Source organism: Ammospiza caudacuta, chromosome 8, assembly GCF_027887145.1.
Source record: "Ammospiza caudacuta isolate bAmmCau1 chromosome 8, bAmmCau1.pri, whole genome shotgun sequence".
NCBI lineage: Eukaryota > Metazoa > Chordata > Aves > Passeriformes > Passerellidae > Ammospiza > Ammospiza caudacuta.
The window spans coordinates 28,129,626-28,157,353 of NC_080600.1; the positions used below are offsets into that span (position 1 = coordinate 28,129,626).

Genomic DNA, 27,728 nt, shown 5'->3' on the forward strand with positions numbered 1-27,728 from the left:
CAAGGCTTCTGAATACCTGTTTGTCTCCAGCCTTCCCTCCCTGTGCAGTTTGCCTTTGGAAATAAGGTTAGGAAAATTGAGAGGGAGAGGAGCCAAACAGCCTCTTCCATGTCAAGCAAGAGCTGAAAACAGTCAGTTGGGAAGGCGACTGGACAGAAAATGGTCTGGAGGACTGGCTAGGGTGCCAGTCCCTCTTTGCCTGTCTGCCAGGCTGCAGCAGCCTCATGGACCAGAAGCTGTGGCAGAGGCTCGGTGTGAGCACTCCTAGAAGTGCAGAGAGAAGGGTGCAGAGAGAGCAGGAGCAAGGCATCTGCCAGCTGAGTAAGGAGGTTGATGGCCTGGGAGAAGAGGCAGCTTCTGGCCCATTCCTGTGAGTGCTCAGTGTCGCGTGCTGAGATGCCCAAGCTACCCAAGCATCATGGTAGTGGAGGGGAATGCAGTGGCACCAGCTGGCATTGTTCCCCCTCACCGCCTGGAGACCAGGCACAGGCTGCCTCCAGCAGGGAGGGGACAGACCCCTGACCCAGGGGCACTCAAGACCCACACAGCTTTGGGATGTGAGAGGCATCTCTCAGCACACCAGGTCCAAGAGGAGAGAGACTCACAGCCTCTGCTGAGCGAGAGATGGGGCAGCCAGAGCCGGGCTGCATCCTGCAGGGCTATGGAACAGCCATTCATTGGTCCAGGCAAGAGACAGTGTGACTCATGGCAAGTCTCCAGTTAGTTCTTGGGAGGGGTGAGCAGGCCTGAGCCGCCTGTCTCACGAGCAGGGAGGGCAACTCCCAGCTCACACAGGCATGTGCAGCTCGTTGTACTCATCCCGGCCATCCTCGTCGAAATTTGGCTCCGCATCTTCCGAGTCCAACTGAGAAGAGGCAGAGACCAGGCTATGAAGGCCACAGCTGCCCCCACTGTGGGGTTAAGCCTGGCACAGAGGGATCAGTACACAGCCACCCAGTCAGCTGAGCTGTGCTGGGAAAAGCAAAGCTCTTGCTCCTTCCCCTCCCAACAGGCTCCTTCTTTAAACCCTCATGCCCATCCATGCATCCCCAGCCCAATGCCCTTTCTATTCTAAAGCCTGGGGCTTTGGTCCAGCACTGCAGCTCCTTCCTCTCCCCCTGCTGGCAGCACTCACTTCTGGGTGCTGCTCCAGGCTCTCCTCCAACAAAAGCTCAGGATGTTGACAGCAGCAGAGGAGCTGCCAGCTCTTGAAGAGCTGCCAGCACCCTGGCACTGTGGTTACATGCTGAAGTGCCTACAGCCATAGGCTCTGATGTGCTGCTGGGCTGTTCTTGCTACTGGTTCAGTAGCAAGGGAATTGGTGTGTTTCTTGATGAATGAGCCACAAGATGGAAGGGGAAATCCTTATTCCAGGCCTCTGCCTGGTAGGAACCTGTTTCCTTGCCCCAGGCTGCCCATCCATCTGTTACTGCACTCCCAGGGCTACAAGATCCAAGGAAGCAATCCACCCACTTACTGCTATTGAGCAAACACCTTCAAGACTTCGCTGGCCCACGATCTCCCAGCCTTTCAGGCTGCCAAATCTCCTCAACCTTATTCCAGTGTTGCAAGCTAGACTGAGGACAGCTCACCGCTTTGAGCTCCCTGTCGTGGAAGAAGCGGGGCAGCACGAAGCGTCGCAATGGCACTGTCATGATCAGGACAAAGGGGAAGGCCAGCGATGCCACTGTAGATTTCACCACCCAGAGCAGTACAATGCAGGCCAGTTGAATGCAGGTGAAGAGATTCATTCTCCAGGTCTTCACCTAGTAGGTAAATCCAGTCTAAGAACACATTATCTTTCCACACAGATTAACAAAGACCCAACTGGCAAAACAAAACTCTTCTGCATAGCATAGTACAGCAGAGTACTGCTGCTGCAGAGTCCATCCTCCTTTACTCTACAGCCAGGTAGAACTCCATAACACATCAGCCTCTGTGCTACCTGGCAGCATACCCACCTGGCAAGGCAGTGTCCCTCTACCCTCTCAAGCAGTGCATCAATCCTACAAATTATCTGTCAAATCCATACAATATCCTGGCAACACACTCCTGGGTGCAGCCTGCCAGCATTGTACCACCCCTCTGCATGCCTTGCACTTCTCAGCACAAACTTGCAGCCAAGCAGGATCACTAAGCCAAGTATCACTCTAACAAAATGCCATCCTCCCCTCACCTGTTTCTTCTTCCTCTTCTCCTCATTACCTCGTTCTGTGCAACCTGCCTTTGCTCACCTTGACAACGTAGATGTGGTCAGGGTGGTGCTTGGATGGCATGAAGATCAGGAGCAGGCGCTCGTAGAGCTGGATGCCGGTGAGCGATGTAACCCCCATGTAGAGGAAGATGCCGAAGAGCACGGCCAGGGGGATCTGCCTCAGCATGTTCCCCATCACAATGGACAGACCTGCACAGACAGAGCTCAGGGCATGCGTGTCCCACACCAGCCCCTCCACAAGGCACCTCAGCCTCCCCACCTCCTCTGTGCCCTGGAGCACAAGGGAAAGGAAGCTCAGTATGGGTAGGTGTGGGCACTCCTGCAGTGAGCAGGCAGAGCATGGACAGGCCCACGGGGCAGGGACACTGCCAGGAGATTCCAGTGCTCGGTGTTGACCTCTCCCCTCCCTTGCTCCCTGAGCAGAGGCTCACCGACAAGGGCAGCAATGAGCACTCCGGTGACACGCTGCTCCTTCACCTCCTCGATCCTGGGCTTCTCCCCGGGTGCGATGGCCTTGCTCATGACGGTCAGGGCATTGACGTGCGTGACGGAGCGCACCGTGGCCGCCGTCAGCCAGGGCAGCCCGAAGAGAGCGCACAGGCCCCCCATAGTGCCAATGAGCAGAAGGTCCAGGTGGAAGCCAGAGCCTTTCAGCAACTTCCTCTCCTTCTTGCTAACAATTAGCCTGGAAGAAAATAGAGCCTGGGTCAGTGCAAGGCCCAGGTCAGGGCCCAGGGACAGCACTGCAGCTGGGGACAACTCGCTCTCTGGAGGCAGCACACATGGGGATAACAAGAAGATGGCTGAGGAGGGGGATGGTGGCTGCTAGCCTCAGGTTAGCAGTTTCCTCCTGTGCCTGGCTGAGGCAGTCTCCACCACAGCATTCGCCAAGAGGGGAACCAAAGGATGATGGGAGAAGCCAAGGTACAGTCTGAAATGGCCAGAATCCTGCTCTTGCTGTTCCTCTGGGATGTCCGTTGCATTTCCAAGTGAACCAGCACCCATCCTGGCCTTGCCTGTCTAGGGGTTAGCAGTGGTTGAGGTTGGAGGGGGAGGTACTCACGTAGTGATCTGTGTCTCCATGAAGATAAGAATGAAGACCAGGAGGGCAGGGATGGCAGAGGCAAACATCATCCACAGTGGAAAGGTCCCACTACTGCCCATGGGGTGGATGAACCAGCCACGCTTGTGAGGGGATGTGACCGACAGGCCGGAGGGGACATTCAGCTTCTGGTGGTGTAGTTGCAAAATCCAGCAGTTACTCATTAATACAAACAAGCCCACAGCCTCACACAGCTTTGATCCTCCTGCTCTCCCTATTCTGAACGCCTCCGATGATGGGATAAGCCACCCTGAACTGAGCAGAACTTTCTCATGGATAATCCCCTTCAGTATAAAAAACCCCATGTTCCTTAACATAGACGTCTGTCATTTCCTTTTAGCTACATAAATTCCCTTCATTTTTTCCAAGAGACCAAGGAAATTTCTCTCAGGAACGTCGCTCCCATGTCAGTCCTTGCAGACCATGGTTCAAATGCTTCCTTGACCTCTGCTTGGACAAATTAAATGTTCTGAACTGCCTACCATTTTCTGAGGTGGCTTTCTAGACTTTCCAAGGCTTTTCTGAGATGTTTTACAGCATTGTTTTTGAAGTGCAAACCCCAGAAGTGGCCACATTCTGTGGAAATGACCTCACCCTGACCATGTTCAGAGGGAATATCATGTTTGTGCTCCCATCAGACCACACAGACTCCTAGCTGTACATCATCCTGACCCTGCGTTCATCAGCATTTGAACCCTTGGCTCTGTGCGGCTCTACAGCAATTTCTGCTATCTGCACTGCAGGCAGAGTTTATGATTTGCATTTATGTTAATAAGCATAAGTATGAATAATATTTCTGGAATGTTTGTCCTTGAGTTAAGCTGTGTAACTAAGTACCATTTTCTCGGAAAGCTTTGTACATTTGCTGAGTTAATACTAAAATGATAATGCTTTTGATATTAACTGGAGAAGTGTAGAAGGGTATGAAAAGAATGCAACAAAGTGCATGATTTTACTAATGTCTGATAGACTGAAATTTTTCATTGAAATTCAAATGAATAAAAATGCATTTGGATTCCACCAAGCCTTGGGCTGTTTTGATAAAAAGCTTGCATGATGAACAGGAAATACTTTTCACCCTCTTCCCAATCTTAGTGCAAAAAAAAACCCCAAAAAAACCAGAAAAACAAAAACCCAACCCAATATATAATTCCATATCTACTGAAAAAGGAGAAAAAAAATAAAACCTGTGAGATATGTTTGTTCGATAACATTAAGTTATGAAACTTAAGTTTGTGCATAAACTGGGAAAAAAATTGTATTTGAGATAAAGTTATCAAAATATTAGTATCCTACCATCAAGGAAAGAATAAGTACATTGAGTACTAAACTCATAACAAATACCCCATTGAAGCTATTCTACATGCCACCTTCTTCAGGGTGCATAAACAGTTTATGTCTTGTTGATTGAATGCAAGTGTTTAGTGTTGCAAAGAAGGAACGAGCTGCATTGAATCTCCCTAAAGCCCCTAAACTTTCTCCTACTAGCAGCTAGAAGAGCAGAAGGATACCGGGGCACTCCAGTCCCTGTAGCTCTGGCCTCAGCCTCAGCAAGACCCTTGGAGCTTCCCTTCAGCGTGGGAGTGAGGATGAGGGGAATGTTTCTGTTTGCTTTGTGCTGTTATGACTAAAGAGGCAGGAAATACAAATTCCCCTTTGCACAAGAGTAGGCCAGTGCCACAGGGATCACTGCTGGGCTGCAGGAAAGGCTCGGCTGGCACCTACCTGTGTGTATGTGTCAGTGATGGTGTAATCCACCAGCACCATGACCAGGATGGAGATGGGGATCCCAAAGTCTCCGATGATCCGCCGCGCCTGCAGAACACACACCTGTCATTAGCAAAGGAGCAGGGCAGCTCCGTGCATGCACAGGGAGCCTACGGCAGAGAGAAGCCCCAAATGGGGCCAACACCACTGCAAACCTGAGCACTGCTGATGGGCACAGCAAGGAAACCCAGCCTTAACCCCTGGGGCTGTGCATCCCACTGCCCACACAACATGCTCCTGTATGACTGGCTAATTGCTCCTGCTGGCCTATTTACACAGTGCTCCAGGTACTACACAGGTACCCTGCATGTAGAGAGATGTCCAAAGAGAAAAAGTTGTAAGCTCTTCTTCTTATATTCTAGTTTAACAGACTTGTATCCAATCCAAGGAGCTTTCCCAAGGTCCAGAGGACTTTCCAGCAGCCTCACTGGAGCAGGACAGTCCAGATACCATCATCAACAGTCAGCTCTTGTCTGCACCCTAGGGTGGACTACCATCCCTCCTGCAAGGTATTTAAAGGGTTTCTGGTGTTTCTTTGGGGGACGTCCAAGTGTTCTGGACAATAAAGATCTGTAGCCAGAAGCATTATTTGTTTGGTGTGTCCCTTGTCCTTGACATGTGAATCCCACACACTTCTCACCTTTCCTCCTAAGAAGCGGCTGTTCTTGAACTTGCGCATAAAGAAGGCAATGAAGAAGGTGCCCAGCATGAGGATGAGGGAGAGCAGAGCAGTGTTGGGCTGCATCCTGGTTCCCAGTGACATCGCATCCGTAGAGAGCACGCTGGCATTCACGCTGTTCTGCACGTTTGGTGGGTAGAACTTCAACAAAGGATGTTCTGCAAACACCTGAGCAGGTGAGAGAAGCAGCAGACAAATTACCACAAGGAGGGGCAGGGGGCACTGTCACTACTGGGGCAGGGGGAAGCGGAGCTGTCCTGCTCTGTGGAGAGGTGAGGGCAGTAGATGGTGGGCACGAACAATCCCAGCATCCGTCACCTTGCCTCGCAACCTACCCAGCTGGAGAGGGTTGGGGAGAGAAAAGTGGCCCCTCTTTAATGCCTCCTGCTGGAAGAGAAGGGGAGAGAGACATTAGGGCTCTTCCTGCCACTCTCTGTGGTGGCACAGGAGCCAGCTGGGCTGAGGCATGAGACCAGCAAAGAACTGCTCTGCAGAATGTCTAGGAAAGTTGTGGCTGAGCTGGCCCTGTTCCCTTGCCTCCTGTGTGCTAAAGCAGCAGGTTCCTAAGGGATTAAGAGATGCAGCAACCCATCTCCCCAGGGAAGGTTCACCTTGTACAGTTTGTAGAAGGTCTCATAGATAAAGATGAGGGAGATGAGGAAAGCAAAGATCTCCTGGGTGAAGGGCGAGATGTAGCGCACCAAGAAGCTTCCTTCTGCTGCCACGATAATGAAGATGAAGACGATGAGCCACAAACCAATCCACACTCTGCCTGTGAGATACTCAATGCCTTGTGTCTGGCAGAACTGAAATGGAAAGGGGAAGGAGTTACTCATGTCTCCTCAGGCTGCCTCCTGCATCCACTCCCCATTAAGATCAAAGACTGTCCTGGAAAAAAGCATCTACATCTGCTTGGGCATCCAGCACAGAAACAGTCAATTCATGGCTAGAATCACAGGTAAATTTGCAGACTTTGCATTAACACCTGACAGCTCACACCAAGCAGTCTTTGTAACAGTACCTCCTCCTTCATGCTCTGCTGAAGCCAGCCCAGCATAACACTCTCCATCCCACCCATATGGAGGTGCCATTGCTCAAACACAGCTCTCCGCTGTTCAATGCACTCAACAGCACAAGCCTGTTCCCTACAAAGGAGAGCCTGAGCATCCTGCTACATCCCAGTGCATAAAGGCCACAATCTCACACAGCACCCTGTGTACAGACAGTTGTATGTGTGTGGAGAAAAGGCCCAGGCTGCCACCACAGAGGAGACCATCTCCACTGCATCTTCTCATCTACACACCCCAGCTGTTTCCAGGACAAATCATACCCCTCCCTTTGCAGCCTCCCTCAGTACCACCACAGGCAGAGGTACTCCTCTGTTCACAGTGACTGGACAAAGCAAAAGTGGTCAGTGAGAAGTGCAGTCACAGGAGAGCAGAGAAATTCCCACTCTGCAATAGCATCACCAGCTCCAAACTCTTGACAAGGTGAAAATCCAGCTGTAGAAAAAAACATGCTTTTTCAAAGACACAGACATGCTGGGAGTCAAAGAAAAGGAGAAGAATTAGATCCTCTGCTTGAAGGTACAGTGATACAGGGATGCTTTCAAGAGCAAAGAGGTCATGCTACTTGAGAAAGAAACATATGCATCCTGGCTGGCCAGGATACCCCTCCACACACCCCATGGCTAATCCTTAGAGGTGGGAGTAATATATGTGGCACGTCTCAAATGGGTGGTAAACTCAATGTTATTGAGCTCCCATATAAGGAAACCTGGACACAGATAAAAGTGGTGAAATGGACTTCAAAGGAAGCCCCAAGAACAATAAAGTTTTAGGATGCAGCTACAAGTGCTCATTATCCCAATGAGCTGCAGCACCGGGCTGGGAGACAGTGCTCTCCTCACAATCAGCATGTAGAGGAGTGCTGTTATCAGTGTCACACCTCAAGGGATTATGGATACAATGGATACAGCAATGGGAGGTAGAAGTCCCTGTAGTGGGACTTGCCAAGGGTCAGCAGAGCCAAGGGCAGCCCTGGCTGAGCTGAGAGCAGCCTGGAAGGACTCAAAGAGTTCACAGTAACAAAGATCCTTTGTATAGCTGAGAAATGCCAGCTGCCCTCTCCAGAGCAAGGACACAGTGAGCAGGTGCCAAGCATAGACACTGTCTCACATTTACCTTGTAAAAAGCTTCTTCAAACACCAGCAGAGGCCCTGAGAAGCCAATGACCAGGAGTGGCTGGGCTCCAAGCAGGGAGAAGAGGATCCCTAAAACCGAGGTGGAGATTATCAGCTCGGAGACCCCCATGAGACCCTCAGTTTTCTCTCCTGGGAAAGAGAACAATGTATGAGTGTTACAGCCCGGACACAGGCACCATCACCACAGACAGGCAGTTCTGGACAGAGGAGGCAGGTCCCCATCCCATCAGTCAGAGGTGCCCTGTGTTAGGCAGGGAGCATGGAGGGAGCCCTGGCAGCCGAGGCTGGAGAGGCCAAATGGCAGGGAGGGAACAAGGCAGCAGCTGAGGCACAGCACTACCACTCTCCCTGAGTGAACAGCACCAAAGCCCACCCCAGAACAGCATCACACAGACACAGCCAGTGTCCCAGAGTGCAAAGAGCAGACCAGAAAGCAGGCCCATTACCTAGGAGTCCCCCGAAGGTGATGGCAGGAGAGAGAGCAGCAAAGTAGATGAAGAGAACGGCTGCGAGACACTGGCTGTGCAAGGCGTCTCTGATGTCACTGAGGTATTTGGGGTACCTGCGCTTTATGTCCCGAACCAGACCTCCAAAAAAGATCCCGGTTCGCTTCAAAGGGTCATCCTCAGCTTCCTCCTCTTCTTCCTCAGCTTTCACTTCACACAGCTCTGGAGGTGCATGGAGGGCAAGGCTTCAGCAAGGAACACAGCTGGGCCCTTGGGCTGTCCCTCTCCCCAGTACCTCACAGAGCAGCACTAGCCTGGTGGGCCTCTGCAACAGCACATCCCACTGCCTCCAGCTGTCCCCAGCCACCAGGGCTACCCACACTGTCCTGCTCCCCTTTCCTACTTCCCACTCCCCACTGCAGGAGCCAGGCCCTGCTCACCCTTCTGCCAGGCTCTGGGAGGGGAGGGCCCATTGGTGCACACAGGGCACTAGGCACAAACTTGCCCAAATGTGAATGGAGAGACCTTTGGCTTCCTGAGCAGTGCCCTCCTTCATGGACTTCTGCTCTCTCTCCTTCCTCTTCTTCAGCAGCAACTTCTGGAAGGTGGCAATGGATTTGAGCAAGTCTTTCCCCTCCACCTCTGATGGGGGAATGACAATGCTGCAGTCCAAGAACTCGTTGATTGCATTGAGGAGGTCTTGACGGTCATCTGCCATGTATGCAGCCTCATGGAAGTGCTGGAAGGGGCAGGGAAAAAGAGAGAGGGAGAAGGGGAGAAGGGTCATACCAAGGCTAGACCCAGCTACTACAGCCAGGAAAGACAATGCTTGCTGTGATCTTTAGAGGAACATTCTCCCCCTCCATCCACTACTCATCTCACTACTGCCACTCTGTGACCCACACTCCTGAATCCCACCTCCTGTTTTGAGGGAGAAGCTGGTAGAGCCCTAAAGCATCACAGTTAGAAAGCACAAGAACCACAAACTGAGCAGGGAGCATAAGAGATTCTTGGGAGTGTCCACATGGGAGACAGAAAGAGAGCAAGAAAATAGGCATCTACAGCATGAGGGAAGCCATGCAAAGGAAACTAGGCAGAAAAGGGGAAATATTTCTGACAGCAAGAGCAAGCTAGCAAGGAAGGACTAAGGAGACCAGGCAGGGAGCTGCTGGCAAACAGGTGGAAGTGCTGCAGTGCCTCTGGAACATGCCTCCAGAGAAAAGGCTGGAGGATGATGAATGAGTGAACAGCCTGTAAAGGAGGTAGGGGACAGCTAAGGTCCCTGCAGCACACAGACTCCCTGGAGCCACAGCTTCAATGTAAATGATACTGTGCTCTCTCCACGGCGCCAGGACTGTGTAACCTTGCTGTGGCCAGCCCTGGCTGCAGCAGCTGGCTCTGCTCTTCCAGCAGGAGCACCAGAGACTCAAATGAATGAGCTCAGCCCACAAACACAGCACTGGAGCTGGAATGGCACCTCACCTCTTCCGGCTAAAAACACATTCTCAGCTGAGCCCCACACAACTTCAGGGAAGGAATCTTTCAGTCTTGCTGCCTCTAATGCACTTTTTCTGATTGAGCCTTTTAGTCTCCAGTTCAGTGAAAGTTGTGCAATAGAGGCAGTACAGGAAGGTTTGTTACTTGCTTATAGTTACATGGCACCAGCAGGAAGGACCTGTGAACCTCTGATCCTCTTGTGCTGGATGTATGCAGCAGATGCTCAGATTGTCTTTCCTTTCTAAGGTAATCAATTTCAATTTCTGCCATCTAGACAGATGGGGGACTTGTAGCAGTGCACTTGCTTGGGTGAAAAACCTTCCTGTCTCCTCATCTCTCCTGTATGGATATGCTCCTCTGCATGGATGCCCCAGCCATGGGACTCAGCTAAAAAAGCTCCATCTAAACACCTGAAAACAGTCCCCAGGAACTGCTGGGTTTTTGTTAGTGTAGTCCAGGCCAGGTGCCATGGTCACAGGCACCACTCAGCCTCCCCACCTCTCTGTGAAATGTCAACTGAACACCACTCCTCTAACCCTGGGACATCCTTTTCTCCTGCTTTTACTCAGGGTCCCTTTCTTCACCCAGCCTAGCACACTCTGTCCCAGCCAAATAAGTGTCTGTCCTACTCTTTCCTCTCCACTGGAGCATTCTACCTTGGCCAAGCCAGGCTGATCTTAAAAATCCCAGGTGCTCACACCTGCCTACCCCACCTGAGCCATTCCGCAGCTCTCATCTAAGGGCTGTCTTCTGAGGAGCCAGCAAAGCTCCCTCACAGCATCACTGCCCACCAGCTCCTCACCTTGTCAGACATGAGGGTGGAGATTGAGCGGCCAATTTCGTGGTAGTCCATGTTGGTCTGGCTAGGTCCCAGCAGCACAAAGATGAATCTGACAGGAATTGGGACCTCCAAGACAGATTCCAGGAAGACAGCCTCATTCAGTCGGACGAAGGCCATGGTTGGCTGCTCCAGAAACTGCACACAACCTACCAGGGGGCAATGTTTGGAGCAGAGTTAATCATTGGAGTGGGCTGTACTGGGCTGCCTTTAACAGCAGACAGGGGTTTTGGAGGTTCCTACAAGCCCTGCAGTCATGTACTTTCTCCAGACCACAGACACAGCACTGAACTTCACACTGAGGACTGCTCCAAGCGCTTCACTGATCATTCAAAAGCAGTGCTACTTTGTTTAGCCTCCCAGTTAGCCCATTCTCAATCCCTACAGACGGGCTCTATTTACACTATAAGGGTCTAAGTTTAAATCAGAAGGTTTTTTTCCCACTTATGGAAGGAAACTTTCACATGTTACTTTTATCAAACAAACTTCTAATCTCATCAAAGAATGAAATCAGGTTTGTTTGACATGACCTATTTCCCATAAACCTTACTGCTTGGCAATAATTACATTCATATTCTTTAGCTCTTTAGTAATTGAATCCCATATTAGCTCTGCCACTATGCTGGCCGAGAAGGATGTCAGGTTAAACAGCCTATAGGAACTGGCTCACTGTTCTCCCCTCCTTGAGCTATGAGTTTTCTCTGTTAACTGGTACCTTCCCTGTATTCCTAAAGTTGTTTTTTTTTCGGAGAAAAGTAAGTCAGTGGTCTAAAGACTCATAGGTGCAAACTGCACATTTTGTTTTACAATGTCTGCATCTCATCAGTGCTTGGCAGTCTCCTTGGTTCCTAACAGATTGAGAAGTACTCCTGCATCCTCCAGCACACCAGCCACTTCCTTCACATACCCAGCACAAATGTTTATTGAATACTGGTATTTCACTGGCATTATTACTGATCTTTCTGCCATCTGTGTCCAGCAAAGAGCTGTGCTCTATGTCAGGCTGGCAAATGTGGGCCTTCTGAGAGTCAAAGCAAATCCCAAGACACAGCCTTAGCTCAGAAACAAGCCAATGTTTAGTTATTTGAGTACTCAAAAGTGCACTTATGAACCTGAGTTGGCCTCATCGTGATTAAGCATCAGTTAGGTTGAGCTGCCAAGCCTCTTTGCCTGAGCTTTTAATCTACTGGGTAGACAATGACATTTATTTTGCTTATAGTGTAGTTTGCTGAGAAGTTAATGCCAGCAAAGTGCCAAGAGGAATACTCTTGCAATCAGAAGGCACCAAGCCCACTGATGCTCAGGCCTGTCTGCTCACAGCCCTCCTGTACAGGGAAATACGTCCTGGTAGTGCTACAGTCATTACCTGAGACCTTGCCACCAGCCAGGCCCTGCTTCTGTCAGCTCAAAGCTTGCTGGCACACACAGCCAGCAGCCAACACTCATCAGGAACAGGGCCCAGCTGCTTGCAAGGTGTTAAGAGGCCAGACAAGAGAGCAGCAATGGTCAAGGGGCGGGGTGATGGCTTGGCCATCAGTCCCTCAGGCACCACTCACCTACTTCTGAGCTGCAAAACCAGACATACTGTGAGCCTGGCAGGACTTCCACCCCTAAGTTGGGCCCCAGCTCCCAGGAGCAACATCAGTCAACCTCTTTTTTAATTTAGGAAAAGAACTAGCCTGGCAGGCCATATATCTGCTATACACAAACAGAAGATGAACCATCACCAAAGGAGGGAGTGTACCAGGCTCACTCCCCAGCTGAAAACGTATGAGAGAACCAAATATCCCAGGGGAGTGAGGGCACACCAGGATCTGCACTAGTCACTGGGGGACTCTACATGCCACCTCTTACCCACAAGCACCACTGTGGCCTCTGCATCTTCAGGGATTTTCTCCATTAGCTTCAAGTATTTACGATGGCCCTCAGAGTTATGAAGATGTGGGTTTTTCTGCCAGGAAAGAACACAAATAAGTAAGGGTGAAGTCCCCATGCTTTGGTCTCCCTACACAGCCTCGTACCCCACTGGCACAAATGCAGCTGGGCTTGCCTTGGCTGCACACCCAATGCCTGCTTCACAGCAAGGCACCCTCACAGCAAAGGCCACCCCGCAAGTGCCAGGGCTGCTGCTGCCACTACATGCTCAAGCAGACATCTGCACACAGTGCAAAGCCATAACTAGGTACCAAAATCATAATGCAGCAACCCGATGTCCAGTGCTCCAGGTGATCCAGTCCTTGCATTACAAAGTTTCCCCACAAAGGGACTCAGAGGTGGGCACCATGGCCTGCCAACAGCTGTCCCCAGAGTGTGGAAAAAACACAGTAACCCCCCCAGGTCACCCTCACCTCCTTGCACTCGGTCTCATTGGCCTTGGGGTCAGCCATCTCAATGCGCTCCTCCCCCATGAGGGGCACACATGTGTCCGTGGTGTGGTTGTGATGGTGGTTCCCCACGATGGAGTTCATGCTGGAGCTGGAGTGGTTCCTCGGGAAGAAGCCCTCTTTCTCATCATTGGGATGGCTGAGGGGAGAGTGGTGGCCATGAGGCGACGTGCCTCCCTTGCCACCTGGGGCTCACAGGTAACCCCCAGCCCTGAGAGCCCGCACCCACATGCACCCACCTGTGCTTCAGCAGCAGGGCACGCAGCACGTTGGCTCGATCTTCTGCCCTGATCTGGTCAGAGATGATCATGGTCTCCACCATGAGGTGAGCAATGCCAGGCAGAGTGGTCTGCTCCAAGTCAAGGAGGACAGCACCTGCCAGCATGAGGGGAAGAGCCCTGCTCCTAGAGTGCAACACCCCCCATTGCATTCACACTCTGGAGACACAGCTGTTCCACCAGGAGCCAGGCTTTGGCTGGGGTACAGATTCAGCTGAGAGATTCCCAAGTGCCCCATGTCCTTTCTGTAAACCCTTGCCCCAAGAGAAACCAAAAGCTCCAAGATGCAGTTGTCATTCTGGTATCTCCTTTCATTTCAGTCTCCCACTCTGACCAAATTTACTGACCTCATCAAAGATGGGTCCAAGGCCTGCTGGCCAAGGCACAGCTGGGGGTTGCAGCTTCCATGTGCCTGAGACCAGTGAAGCAGAGTGTGGAACTAACACAGGCACCCTTGAGCTAATGCAAACCCTGAAAACAGACTGCAGAGTGTGTCTCCACAGACCCTACATGAAGCCTGGACACAGATGTTGTTTCATGCCTCCAGTGAGGCACCTAACAGTGGCAGAAGCTATCCAACAAAACCTGTTCTAGAGCAAGAGATAAACCCTGGTCTGCTCTTCCTCACTCACCGTGGGCAATAGTCTTCCTGAGCTCCAACAGACTGCGGAAGGACAGTGAAGCCACGTGGGGCTTCCCCCACCTTGCTGTATCCTCCTCCACATCCTCCTCAAACTTGATCCAGCGGGCTGTCTCCCTCCAGTGCATCTCCTGGTTCTTATCCACCACCAGCTCATTCAGCTCCACAAACACCTAATGTGGACCACAAGGACATGAGATGCATACAGCTCTACCAGCAGCACACAGAAAGCCTCAGCTCTCTTCTCAAGGTACTGCCTGGTCTGACAGGATACTGGAACAGACCTGCCATGGTTTAACCAGAGGTGTACTGCACAGAAGCAGCCAGGATAAATATCACTGACAGCATGGCAGGAGCTTCCATCAGCACATGGAGCACCAGAAAGCTCCAAGTCACGTGATGTGGGCAGAAAGGAGAGAATAATTCAATGCAGCATCCCTTTCTACCAAACTGCTGCAATTTTGTCCTCTGCCTTCCTCTTGGTGTCCCCCTAATTTTCCCACACTTACCAAAGATAGCGATGTTACTGTGCTGCCAATTGCCACAATAACATCACAATTTCTGTGACTTTTAAATGTCTTTCCTAAAGTCAGAGCTTTGTGGTTTCAGGGAAATCTCCTCTTATATTGAAAAAAGTGTATTTTCAGCTCTCATGGTAATGGATAACAGCATGAAATGTCACCCTCAAGGTCATGTAAACAATTAATTATATTGAAACACATCACTTTATAAATTGCATGTTTCTAGTCCTGATTTATGGCTTCTGAACAAATGTGGGAGGACAGCACATGGATACCTCGTGGGGCTTTCTATCCAACTTCTTCTTCTTCTTCTTTTTCTTGACAGATGGAGTTGATGCTAATTTTTTGCTTGTCCTGGTGACCTGACTCCGAGATGGTTTTTTCATCAGATGCCTCCTCACACCTGGGTTATCTTCAAAGCGGTGGCCTGAAGACATAGGAAAGGAAAAAAGCCACCAATTTGTCTAGTGGATATACACTGTCTGGCAGGGAAACACATCCAAGCACGTCCTTCTCTCATTAACTTAGGCTATCAAAGCCCTGGCAGCTGTAGAACTCACCATCCTCCGCCAGAATTCTGAAGATCCTTTCTGCTTCATTTGCCTACTTTCATCTCTTCCAGAGATGTGAGCTAACCTCTTCACAGAGAAGGCTTCCTCCTAGGCTGTGCTTACTCTTGGGGCTTCATCACAAATGCTTTTACTCGTGGCACTCAAACAAGTGGTGTGGGAATCCTCCCCATAATCTCCCAAAAAAAAGCAACCTGCAGCCTTGCCTGCACAGTTCTGCACCCACCCAGCAAAGGCAGGCACCTAGCTGGGCCTCACCCCTTGCACCAGGGAAGGTCTGGTGCTCAGCAAGCATGAAGGGCAATGAAAGGGAAGGCTATTTAGCTGCTGGTCTGGGAGACATAAGGAAATATCAATGTCTGTTTTATTTAATTGTGTGACGAGACTGTAGGATAACACTGCAGCCTGGGGCTGGCTCAGAGGCTGGCAGTGAAGTTGAGCTATCGCTGCTTCTAAATGATCCGCAGTGCTGCTGTAATGCCCTCAAAAAGGTCTGAGTTAGAGACTGGCTGGCTGAGGCAAAGCCTCACAAAGGCTGTTAAGGCTGCTCCACAGACCCATCACTGTGCTGCTGGCTAGCCAGTGCCCACCAAAATGCAGCCACAACCATGCCAGCCTTTTTGCAATGCCAGAGAAACAGCACCAGGCAACAGCCTGCCAGGGAGGATTTCCCTGGACACTACCCAGGGACAGCAAGTGTATCTTTCTCAGCACAGACAACCCACAGGAATGTGGAAACCCTCAGAGCCTCATTACAGGATGGGCAGGCTCACCCAACTAGATTATGGAGTCAGGGCTCTTGCTCAGCTTTGGTCAATTGAGGTTTGCTGGCTGTGCTTGTAAGACAATGCCAAGGGCAGCTCTCCATTGGCTGGGGTGAATGTTCTACTTGCATACAGCTTTCTGCACCTAGCTTCAAGACCTGCAGCTTCAGGGTATGAGAGACAGTAAAAAGCACAGGGTTTTAAGTCTGAGTGGCCTCTTTGATGTTGCAGAAAAATATCTGTACACCTCTGGCATGGAAAGACACACCCAACATCAGGCCAGGCATACCATGGCCTTGCACCTTGGAAATCTGGGTCGCTAAATTAAATATAAAAGGAATCAATGCTGAGCCTGAGGACATTTTCCCCCATTGGCTGCCCTGCTGATGCACGTCCTGCTGATGGTGGGACTCCTCCCTGCTCCACTTACTGCCCTGCAATGTCGATAGGAGCCAATACCAGCCCAATAACCACCACAAACGTTTCTGGGAGCCGGGCACGTGTGGGGCTTCCATTGAGTTTCACATGGATTTCTCCGTTCCTGCACGCACAGCAGCCACTTCAGCACACTCAGTATGAGCTCATGCATGAAACAAGCAGTCCAGCATGCTGATGATCTTGGTATCTGGCACCTTTGCTCCAATCCCTGCAGCTTCTGATTCTCCTATGCACCCTGGGACTCCTTCTCTCTGTGTCCCTGGAAAACCAGGCCCCAGGCACACTCTACTCAGCAAGACAAAGGACAGCAAGTTTTCCTCTCAGCAATGACAACTTATTACACAGTGCTCTTTAACAACAGCCCTAGAAAGCATCCACAGTCTTAGCCAGACAATGGCTGGAGGACAGATAAAAAGCAAGGAGCCACGTTTCCTGACAGCACCTCCAGTGACTCCCACACTCAGTGACAGGGACAGGAATCAGAGTGCTGCAGGGTCAGAGAGCATCAGTGAATGTATATCTCCAGAGCCCTACCTACAGCAGACTAAGGAGAGATCTACTTTGCTGCTCTTCCTTGGTAGTGTTTGTGGATATTGAGATGCCAGCTGGGGGATACAACTCATAGGAGCAGTGTGGGCACCTGGTCTTAATTTAGGAGAACCACTGGCTTAGGGAGTCCCAAGCAGAACCCAGCTGAAATGCTCCAGGCTGCTCTACAGAGACCATTTCTGGTGCATTCCCCAATGAAAGTCAAGCTCAAGAGAGCACCTAAAATTCCTTATTCAGGACAGGATCTTAGACTGAGACCAAAGGGTGATATGCTCAGGGCATACATCTGTCATTTTTGCTTGAAGCCAAACTCCCCAAGGAGTGCTGCTCTTGCTGTAGCTCCTCTCCAATGCTCCCCAGGATCTGAGTGTGAAGACAGTGACGTCAGAGGACAGAGAGCAATTCCTGTGGTAGCTCCACTACAATGAACTGGTATGTCACCCTCCCACACAGCATCTCCTACAGTCTCTTCCAGAAGATGATCTCGTCACATTAGCTTCCACAGTCAGATTTCTTCAGATGAACATCTGAATATGACAAATATGACTGCACTGGTTAAAGTCTTCCCCAAGAATGCCTTCGCTAGCAGGCAATTGCCTTCAATTTACACCTTCAATAGCTCCTGCTCCCCTCCTCTCATTTCCCTCAATCCACAAGAAGGAAGACCAGAAAGAGGCATCCAAGTATTTGTATCAGTACTAGACAGCAACCTGCTATCCTGGCATCACAAGGATAATGCACACTGCCCATTCACCCTAATGCTTAAGCTATAGCAAGAAAAAGGACTTTAAACGCAGACTCTTGAAATATATAAAAAAGATACTTAAAACTCAGATTCTTGAAATATTTGAAACTAGACTTAATGAAATGCTAATCAACATACTGTAAGACACAGCTGGCTTCTGGAAAAAGCTACTGCCCTGTCATGCACAGAGCCCAAGTCTCTCCTGGCTGATGCTGAGTTCAGTGTGATAGGGATAGCTCATCCCTGCTGCCAACCAGGTGCCAGGTCCAGCACTCTCCACACTCAAAACACTTAAAAGAATGCAAGGAGACCAAGGACTCCATTCTGTTCAAAATATATTCCTCCTGGATCTGAGCTGGTTCTGGAAGAGACATTGCCATGGAGTAAATAGGTGGGCAAGTGGCACTGGCTGAAAGTGAGCTGGCTCTACACTAAACAGACTCTGGTGTCTCAGCCATGTCTGACTCTGCCATACCTCTCTGCAGGATTGATCCACAATGTGGATTCATTATACAATTAAGAGTTTACTGTACAGAGCACCTACAGTATTAGCTGTAGCAATCAATGAATGTGTTAACTACTAGAAAGCCCATCTTCCCCACTTTGTAAGTGATGCATTATCACACTTTGCAGGGTGATCTGCCCCTTTTACCTTCCCAAGAATATCCATGTTTTCCAAGCTGAACCTGGAACAATTTATTCACACTTTTAATTTACAGCTCATTCAGCTTGGGACAGCTGATGGGACCAATTTGCTCCAGGTTTCTATTTTGAACTTTGCTACTATTATATGCCCTATCAATTTACAGTAACAAGTAGCAGAGTTGTTAATGTAACAGCCAGAAGCTGATCCCACTAGCTGGTCCCTGCAGAAGCACACAGGCAGACATTTTTTCCTGAAGGCTTATAAGGATGGAACAGATGACAAAGAGAACACAATATTGGGACTGAAAGGCAGGGCAAATTAAGTTTTTTGCCTGAGATCAAACAGTCTGTGGCAGAGGCAGAAGCTGAACCGAGGCATCCTGAGCTCCAGTTACAATCACACTGCTTTCCCACTCTTCTGTGTATAACTGTTTAGTGGGCTAGTTCTGGGACACCACCCTCTCATGTGCACTCCTAAAATCCCTTGAAAAATTAACACATGATCCAGATGAGGACACCCATGAGCCATGGCTATGAATAGTACCACTCCCAAGGTGGGCTACCTTTTAGCAACAGGTACCAAGGAAGGAGCCCTGTGAGAGATGGGAGTGAGGCTCTGGTTTCTGCATGGTCTCTGAAAGAGCTCAGAGATTGCTCTGCAGGGGATGTGAAGGTACAGAAACAGATGCAGAGAACAGGAAGACATTATTGACTCTCAAGATTCCTATTCTCTCCTTCCCTGCTTTTCCCACTCTTGCTTCCTTTCTTCCTCTTTTCTCCAGGCACACCAGCCAGCCTGCCATCAGCTAGTTTCACAGCCATGTTCAAGCATGCAGATACAAAGACTAGGTTATTTTTTTTCCTTTGGGCAATTAGGCTACGGTGCAGAGTTAGAACCTGATACCACCTCTGCTGTCAGATCTGCACCTCAACTCAAATTCCAGGAAAAAGAGCAGCAGCACACTGTCACCTTGTGCTACAAATGGAAGGGGAAATCTCTTTGTCTTTACACACCTCAGAGCAGCTGCTTTTTCTCTGCCCACGGCATGGGCCACATCCTGACAAGCACAAACAGCAAGATGCAGCTGCCTCTGGAGCTGCTCGAGCAAGACACACAGGGGAAAGCACCTCAGCACTACAACACAGATTGGTACCAAGACCTCACACAGACACACAGGCATCAGGCAGCTCCTCTGGTGTCCCCAGACACACAGTGGGGCAGACTGTACTTCCTCTAAACCAGAAGACCAACCTGACATGGAGAGGGTACAGACAACAAACACAGGAGGGGGTTATGCACTGTAGCAGGGGGCTCTGATCTACAGTTGCAATCATGGGGTCACTGCTCTGGTACTTACAGGTGGGCTCCCCGCCTGGGTAGCCCAGATGGTTTCTGATGGCCTCCCATAAATCATAGTCTTCAAAATTGAAGGCAAATTCATCAAAGTCTTCATAGCCGAGTGAGTTGCGAATACAGGTGCTTATCACTACCTCCGGGCTGCTGCCCCCTTCTGATTCCTTTGCTGGCTCCTCTCTCTCTTGAAGGGTTGTCATGTTGTCCTTGTGAAGGTCAGGGGTCAGGTGTCATGAATGACACGCCTTCAGATGAGGAGCCAGGACAGGCAGGCTGACGTGTGGGAAGCAAGCTGCCCCCTCTGGGGGATTCAGCACAGCCCTGGGGCCAGCCCCGGTGCCTCACTCCCCCGCTCACGGGGCATGAAGATGCTGGCTGCAGCAGCCCCGGGGACTGATGAGGTTCCAGGAAGCCTGGCTCCACCCAGGGATGCTTCTGTGGGGGGCTGCCCACCAGCTCCTCCAGAGCAGGGTCCTCGCTTTTCCGTGGGGTCTTGTGCCAGATGCCCAGGGATGCAGCACCCGTGGCCCAGGCACAGCCAGGCTGCATGTGCAGCACCGCTTTTCTCCCTCACTCCCCTCTGGTGTCTCCCTCCCTCTCCAGCCTGCAGAGCAACCTATTGAATTCTCCATGTCCTCAGGCCCGGAGCGTGCATTTCCATGACGTCTCTGTCTCTGTCCTCGTGCCACGCACAGGGGCAGTCCCCCTCTGAGGCGCTCCAGAGGAGGCAGCTGCCTCTGCCAGTAGAGCAGAGGAGAGGGGCGGCTCCTCACCTCAGGTTTTTGCAATAGCAGAGCTGGCAGTGTGTCATACAGAGGGCTGATCGCTGGGAAAGTGTGTCAGGAGAGGAGAGAGCGGGTCTCAGGGAAATGCTGGGAACCCTGAACTGGAGAGGACAGGGGGGTGGGTGGTGGAGCAGGCATCCATGGGGTAGGTGGAAGTAGAGATGCTGAAAACATAAAGATCAGCACTCTGGACAATGCAAAGCTGACAGAGATGAGACACTGATGGAAAAGAAGGATGTGGGGAGCAGGAAGGTGAGGACCAGGTCCTGTGGCAGGCTGAAGACCATGCCTGCAGCTGCTAGGGGAGAGCCAGAGAAGCATGGGACAAAGGGACACCAAGAGAAGCACAGGACAAAGGGACACAGGCACTGGTAAGACAAGTAGTGTTGTAAAGCCTCACTTTTCATGCCATCCAAGTCAGCAGATGCCAGCATCTGGGCCTCGGCCTCGTCAGTGGGGACGCGCTGGTAGGCCGCGCTCTCCAGGGTGGTCATGCTGCCGATGCACATCCTCTCCTTCAAGTCATAGGTACCCCTGGGGCCGCTCGCCACCTGGCCCCAGGCCTTGCGCTTCTCCCACCCACGGGACAGACGCTCTCGAGGCCCGGGGGGGCTGTAGGAACCAAAGAGACTGACAGTAGTAAGCAGGGTGAATGACAATGGCCAGTGGCCTCAGGGGTTGGGGTCCCATGGCCCAGCCCTGACTGGCAAGCCCCTGAGAAGGAGCAGGGCCAGGAGTCATCTCCTGCTAAACCTGAAGGCTGCTCCTTCTGCTCCTTCTCTTCCCTACCACAGAGTGGGATCAGCTTGTGCACAGTGTCAGGGACCTACCCCTGAGTCAATGGCCTCATGGTCCCCTCCTGGGGCTTCCCAGCTTGCAGCTCAGCATGACAGCACAAGTTAGCTGGGAGGAAGGGTACTCCAGGTGTGCAGCCCAGTGCCTCTAACCCTGCACTATGGGGATCCCATGGAGGTTGCAGGAGTCCCATGGAATCATCATCCCTCCAGAGAGCAGCCCTCTTGCTCACAGATGCTCTCCCTCTGGGGCGCATCCATGTCCATTCTGACTCAGCAGGCAAGTTTGGGCTAAGCACAGCCACCTCCCCTGGGGACAGACTCTGTGCAGTGACCTTGAGCCAGGGAGAGCAGCAGGGCAGCTTGGCACTGCTCACCTACCTGTGGAGAGAGGCAGGGCCCTTGTCCTGCAGCAGGTCAGCAAAGCGAGGCATGGGGGACAGGATGCCACACTCCTCCTCCACGTAGAACTGCGCGGGGGCCACAGTGCTGCTGGGCTCCTCCTCATCGCTGCCAACGGTGAACTGCAGAGACAACAGCCCTGACAGCAGGAGGTGGGCAGGCAGCCTTCACCCCAATCCTTGGCACACGCATCCTCCCCAAAATGGGCCACAGTGGCTCTCCCCACATGCCCCATACCCTGAGACTGCTCATATTGAGCCCTCCACTGTACTATAAAACTTAAGAACAAGACACACTGATCTTCCCTCATGGGTCTTACAGCCCCAAAATGCTCATGCACACCCACCCCTGCATCCATACCAAGCAATGACTTACCTGTCACTGTCCTTTGGCAGCCATCTCTACCAGACCAACTCTACTAGGCAAGGACAAAAACACTCTTCCCACAATACTGCACAGCTACAACTTCTTATCCCCGAGCAGCAACTTGCTGGCACCCTCCTACCACCTCCCTCCAGACTCCAAGCCCCATCCAGATAGGCACATCCTGGCCTTGCCTTTGGTTTGCTTGGGGACTCCAGCTTAGGGGATGTGTCCTTCCCACGAGCTTCGGCCTCAGATTTTACAGAGATTTCTTTCTCCTGGACCTCCTCTGCCTCAGACTCTCCTTCTTCCTCTTCTTCTTCTTCTTCCTCTTCTTCCTCCTCTTCTCCTCCCTCCTCGTCCTCTTCCTGGATGGTGGGGGTCACCTCTGAGGGAGGTATTGAGGTTTTCTTCTTTTTCCTCCTCCTTTTTTTCCTCCTGCTGGCACGGGGTGGCCTCTTTTGGAACTTGAGGGCAGAAGGGAGGTGAGTGGAAAGGGGATGATGGATGTGGTGCGAGGTTTGGCGGTGGACTGAGAGAGAAAAAGAGAGTCAGGGGCAGGAAGAGGCTGGGAGGAACCTGCCAGGCGCCCCTCCAGGAAACAGCATGGTCTGAAGATCAAGGGCCAGGAAGGGCAAGGAGAGCCACCAGCCCACAGGGACATAGCAAAGCTCTTTCACTGATGTGGCAGGCTGTGTCCAGCCTGGGATAGCTGGGGATAGAGCCCCTGTGCAATCCCAAACCACCCCAACACAGCTCCACTGCCCAGGGGAAGGCAGCACTCTCCCTGTGCTGCCAAAAGCCATCTGCATGGCTGTGCAGAGCTGCAGTGACCTGCCATGGGCAACATCCTCTTCCTAAACATGGGGAAATGTTTCTTGCATCCTCAAACAAGCATAATTTGGGCCCTTTACAAACTTTTTAGGGACATTAGTTATTGGTTAGGCCATGGCTTAGTGGTGGACTTGGTGTTAGGTTTACAGTTGAACTTGGTGATCTTAAAGGTCTTTTCCATCCTAAATGGTAATGATTTCTTTTCTGCATAATGTTTCTTTGAGTTGAATAGATGTAGCTTATTTATCCCCCAGGCTTTGACAAAAAACTCCTCCTACACAGCCACAGGAACAACAGTGCAGAAGTAACCTAAGTCCAAATCCCAGGTACTTTGAGAGTATGTGTTGTACCAGCCTCTGAAATTCAGGTTCAGTTAGGAGGCTGTCTTTTAAAAACCAGGGTAAAGAAACAGGGCAGAAGGACTTTTCTTTAAACTAATCTACAAAGAGAAATTCATACAGGTTTGACCTGGGTGTCATGGGAATTACAGAATGAGAAGAAATTAAGGACATTTCTGAGCCTTCATTCCAAAACAAAGGCAACACACCAGGCAAGGAAGAGGGTAAGTTCAGCACCCCACTGTGAGAGAAAGAGAAGCCATTGCTGCCAGGGCTAGCTGCAGGCACAAAGCCTCCCACGGACAGTCTACAGGACGCACAGGTCCTGGGGCTGCACCCAGAGAGGCTGAAATCAGGGGGCACCAGCCACTTGGCAAGGGGGTGTTGCTTGGCAGCTCTTCCTGAGCAATTGTTTCCAGACGGTTTAGGTTTGGTTCCTTCCCAGCTTTCCTGTGACATGGCAGCAAAATCTGTTTATAGTGAAAACTACCTTCAAAGGACATTTTCAATGTAGGCTGTAACCTTCTCCCTGGGAGAGCCAGGCAGGTTCATTGTTCTGCTGTCATGTTTCCTTTCCTTTGGTTTCTCAAGTCTTTTCTTCCTTGTTTCCCCCCTTGGGAACAGCAGGGATATTTCACACATCCCCCTGTTTCAGAAGAAGCAGCTTGTGGCAAGATTTGAGGAGATTTAGAATGGTCAGACGTCTGCACACTGGAAAGAGTTTGGGCTCTTTAGAAACACTTTTCTCTCAAAAGTGTTTTTTTCTTTGACTTAACTGGGTGTACCCTATTTCATTCACAAGATGTGGAAGATAAATCCTCCTGTCCTGCTGCTGTACTTCCATAGCATGCCACAGGTAGGTCAGGCACAAATTTCTAATGTAAGAAGCAAGGAAGACCCCAACTATACACATGTTACTCCTTCAATAGCACAAAGCTGCTTATGAGGACACAGCCCATCTTTCCCTTCTGGCTTGTTCACTTCAGTCCAAGACAGAAACATTTATGTTTTGGATCAGAAGGAAACTGAAGTCTTGGGCTGCAGAGAAGGGTAGTGATGGTGTGTGACCTGGCACAGAAGAGGGGAGCACTGCTCTCCTCTTCACCCCTGCACTCAGCCTTCCTCAGGTCAACTGATCACATCTCCACAGAGGTGGTCTGCAGGTAGGAAAAACACACCTCTCCCAAACACAAAAGGATTCATACCTCCCTCTTCTTCCTCCTTGTCCTCCTGTGCACCCAGTCCCTGCCCTCCCTCCCAGCTCCCTTCCTTGCACTGCCTGCCTGTATGGAAAGTTACTGCCAAACTAGTGTCCCAGATGTTTGATTACATCTCTTGGTGAACTTGATACAAGAGATATGAAAAAATAATTTAGACAAGGAGCCCAGAAGGAAGAGCCTACATATTAGGAATTCCTGGCTTCGACTGAGGCAGGAAACATTTCTAAGCCTAGAGAACATTCATCTCTCTGGGCTGGTAGGTTATCGTTAAAAGTCTAATGACCTAACCAGATATTCCAGCTTTATGAATACAAACTGCATAAAACTTTTGATAACCAAGGTTGATGTAGCCCTAGACAACAGAAATACATCAGGAGTTCAGAGGAAAACAAGCTTGATTCTGACAAAAGAAAAATTATTCTCCTATTAATAAGGGGGAAAAACCCAACCCCAAACAGTACAAATCTCTAGTTAAAATTTTCAAAAAGCTTCTGCCATGCATGCTCAAGCAGATCATCCATGTCCTCCAAGCCACCTGCACACCTGTGCACACAGGCAGAGCTTCTGAGCAGGTAGGTCCTACAGGACAGGAATTCAACCCACAGCAAAGCTATCAGCACCTTGCAGCCATGTGCACAAGTGACTGTGAGCCCAGATGGGAAGTGTTATTTAAATGGAGCCTCTGTAGAGAAATGACACAGGCAAAAAAACAGCAGCTGAGGTGCACTACAGTAATAGACTTTTACCAGCAAGCTTCTATAACAGCCATTGGAAATGAGTGGCCAAGCAGAAAACAGCCTGGTGATGTACTTGGGACATAATGTTCCCAAGGTTGTAGCTCATCAAAGCCAAGCTGGAAAAGAAGCAATATGTGACTGTGCAGAGCCACAGACTGGGAAAATCTCCCAACCACTGCTACGTGTCTGCCACACAAACAGGCTGCTGGATGGGGGCCTCTTCCTGCCCTTCACTGCTGTTACTACAAAGTAACATCACCCACCTACACCAGGCAACAGCTTATGGTCATTCTTGTCAGTACATTCTCATCTAACACACAAAGTGACTTTGGGCAGGCCAGTTGCCTTCATCATGAAAGAGCAGACAGAGGAATAGATATGCTGCTCAGATGAATTCAGGTGAGATAACTACAGCACTTTAAATTCACACTCCATTTTTATTTTGCAGTTCCTTTCTTTGATCAGATAAGCCCAATGGATTCTCGAGTGCTATTTAGAAATACACAGGCATGTCTGACTGGAGCCATCTGCTTTCAGACTGGGGAGGACAGCCTGGCTTCTGGTCATGTTTGGTTGTTTCTTTGCAGCCACATGGAAGAAAAATTGTTTCAAAACTGGAAAATTCAACTTGGAGAAGTAGCTGCAGAGGTCTCAGAGACTGGTCTAGAAGGTGAACAAACACCCTGGGCTGAGCTACGGCTGCTGGGTGGGCTGTGCAGCAGCTATGCCTATGGAGACAGAGAAAACAGGAACAGACTGGAAACAGGCCATGGGCACTGGTGCTAAACTGTGTGTACACAGCACCTTGGGAACGCTCTGGAGGAAGGAAGTGAATAGCAGGCTAATACAATCTGCAGTCCTGGCACAAGGCTGCAGAGCACATGGGACTGAGAGAGAGCTGGTGGTGAGGGTAGAAGGGGGTACAACGTTTCGAAACCTACATACATTCAAAATCTCTCTCACTGTAGCTGCGACTTTGCTTCTCCAGATTGCTCGATGCTGACTTGCTTATCAGGTCCCCAAATCTCTCGATTGACAAAGTCTTATCCAAGTCCTCATCGTCCTCGGCACCAGGAGAGGCTTTCTCTGCGTCATCTCTGCCCTGCACAGAAACCGCCAGGTAAGAATCAAACACGGCAGACCCCTAAAGCCCTCTGGATCCTCCTGCCCTTCCAACAGCACCAGACTCCATACAACAGGCCTGGGGCACAATGTCTCACATAGAGGCACAGCTCTGGTCAAAATCAAGTGCCAGAACGGACCATCAAGCTCCAAGGCACACTCTGCAGGGATACCTTAGTGGTCCTCCACACCTCTCTTGAGTGGCAGGTATCAAGGGAATATGCCAGCGCCAGTTTTCCCGTTACAGGAAATGCATAGCTTTTGTTTGGCTGGAATTGCTCTCTCCTGACATTTAACTGCTGCTCTCTGGTCTTCCCTTTGCCCAGTCTGCCATCTCTCTCATTCTTAGACCTCCTCTGTATTTCCCCTTGGGAGACAGCATTCCTGCTCTGGTAAGTTGCCCTTGGGTCAGTGACTACCCTGTGCCTTCCCACCTCCCCTCCACAATCTAGAGACTCCCCATTCCTCTTGGATGCCTTCTTCAGGCTTTTCTGCCCATTTTCCTCTAGTTTCAGACAATGGGAACTTCTCTGCCTTTTGCTGGTGGAAGTGCCCTGACATGAGCATCACCAGGTGCCTGCTGGCCTGCCTTTCTTTCTTTCTTTCTTTCTTTCTTTCTTTCTTTCTTTCTTTCTTTCTTTCTTTCTTTCTTTCTTTCTTTCTTTCTTTCTCTCTTTCTCTCTCTCTCTCTCTCTCTCTTTCTTTCTTTCTTTCTTTCTTTCTTTCTCCTGAGCAGCTGCAGCTGGTAAAATTTTCCATCAATATAGCCGAAATGCCAGCATGGAGCTGTTGTGGACTCCCGTGTTTCCATGGAAACAGAGGGAGGCCCAACTGTGACAAATCTGCTAGGCAGAAAGAGGGAGCAAGGTAGCTTTAGCTGAGAGATCCCTCTCCTCGCATCACTGTTCTTAGCTGTGGCCTAGGAGCAGCTTTGTGTCTGTGGGTGAGACTGCTTCTTCTCTCACCTTAGCACAGGTGTCCCAAGCCCAGCCTAAAGAGGGACAGTCTGTTTTCAAGCTGCTCAGCCCCTCTGTCACTTGTGTAGCCTACCCACTGGCATGTGGAGGCACAGGGACCTCAGAGAGCAATCTCTGGCCTTTCCTGGGCTGCAGTTTGTGGTCTGTGTGCTGAGGATCGAGGCTCATGGGCAGCTCGGTGCAGCCTGTCCCGGTAAGCACAGCTGTGTCTCCTGCCCTGCTGCAGCACGCTGCCAGGACACCCAGGACACCGGCCCTGCTCTCAGCCAGCAGGAGCACAGCCCCCGGGGAAGAGACAGCCCCACTGCTGCTGCTGCTGCTGCTGCTGGATTCCCAGCTCACCTGCTGCAAGTTGATGAAGACATCTCCTACGGGAGGGGACTCTCCAGCTGCCATTTTGGTTCAGGACCTAAGGGCCTGGGCAAAATATCAACCCTTCTCTTTCACCGGCAGGCACCCAGCAAACCTGGAGAGTGGCATAACCTGTGGAGAGAGGGCAGGACAAGGGAATGTCGTGGGAGA

At 50.7% G+C, this 27,728-nt stretch overlaps 1 protein-coding gene across 2 annotated transcripts; it reads right to left on the reverse strand.

Annotated features, from left to right (window-relative positions):
• Window positions 1-290: 290 nt before the first annotated feature.
• Window positions 291-27,688, reverse strand: SLC4A3 (solute carrier family 4 member 3). Of its 2 annotated transcripts, none has more exons than XM_058809999.1 (22): window positions 27,549-27,688; window positions 26,053-26,209; window positions 22,173-22,510; window positions 21,595-21,737; window positions 20,820-21,031; window positions 14,846-14,997; window positions 14,042-14,222; window positions 13,371-13,506; window positions 13,096-13,270; window positions 12,602-12,698; window positions 10,712-10,896; window positions 8,938-9,151; window positions 8,413-8,634; window positions 7,947-8,095; window positions 6,375-6,569; window positions 5,725-5,931; window positions 5,043-5,132; window positions 3,279-3,445; window positions 2,647-2,900; window positions 2,235-2,404; window positions 1,593-1,766; window positions 291-865 (listed from the first exon to the last, which is right to left on the reverse strand). In XM_058809999.1, the coding sequence occupies exons 1-22, from the start codon at window positions 27,600-27,602 to the stop codon at window positions 788-790; spliced, it is 3,750 nt and encodes a 1,249-aa protein (XP_058665982.1). In that variant the 5' UTR covers window positions 27,603-27,688; the 3' UTR covers window positions 291-787. The 2 variants fall into 2 exon arrangements, with proteins under 2 accessions (XP_058665982.1, XP_058665983.1); XM_058810000.1 differs by having other exon boundaries at window positions 13,090-13,270.
• Window positions 27,689-27,728: the final 40 nt, after the last annotated feature.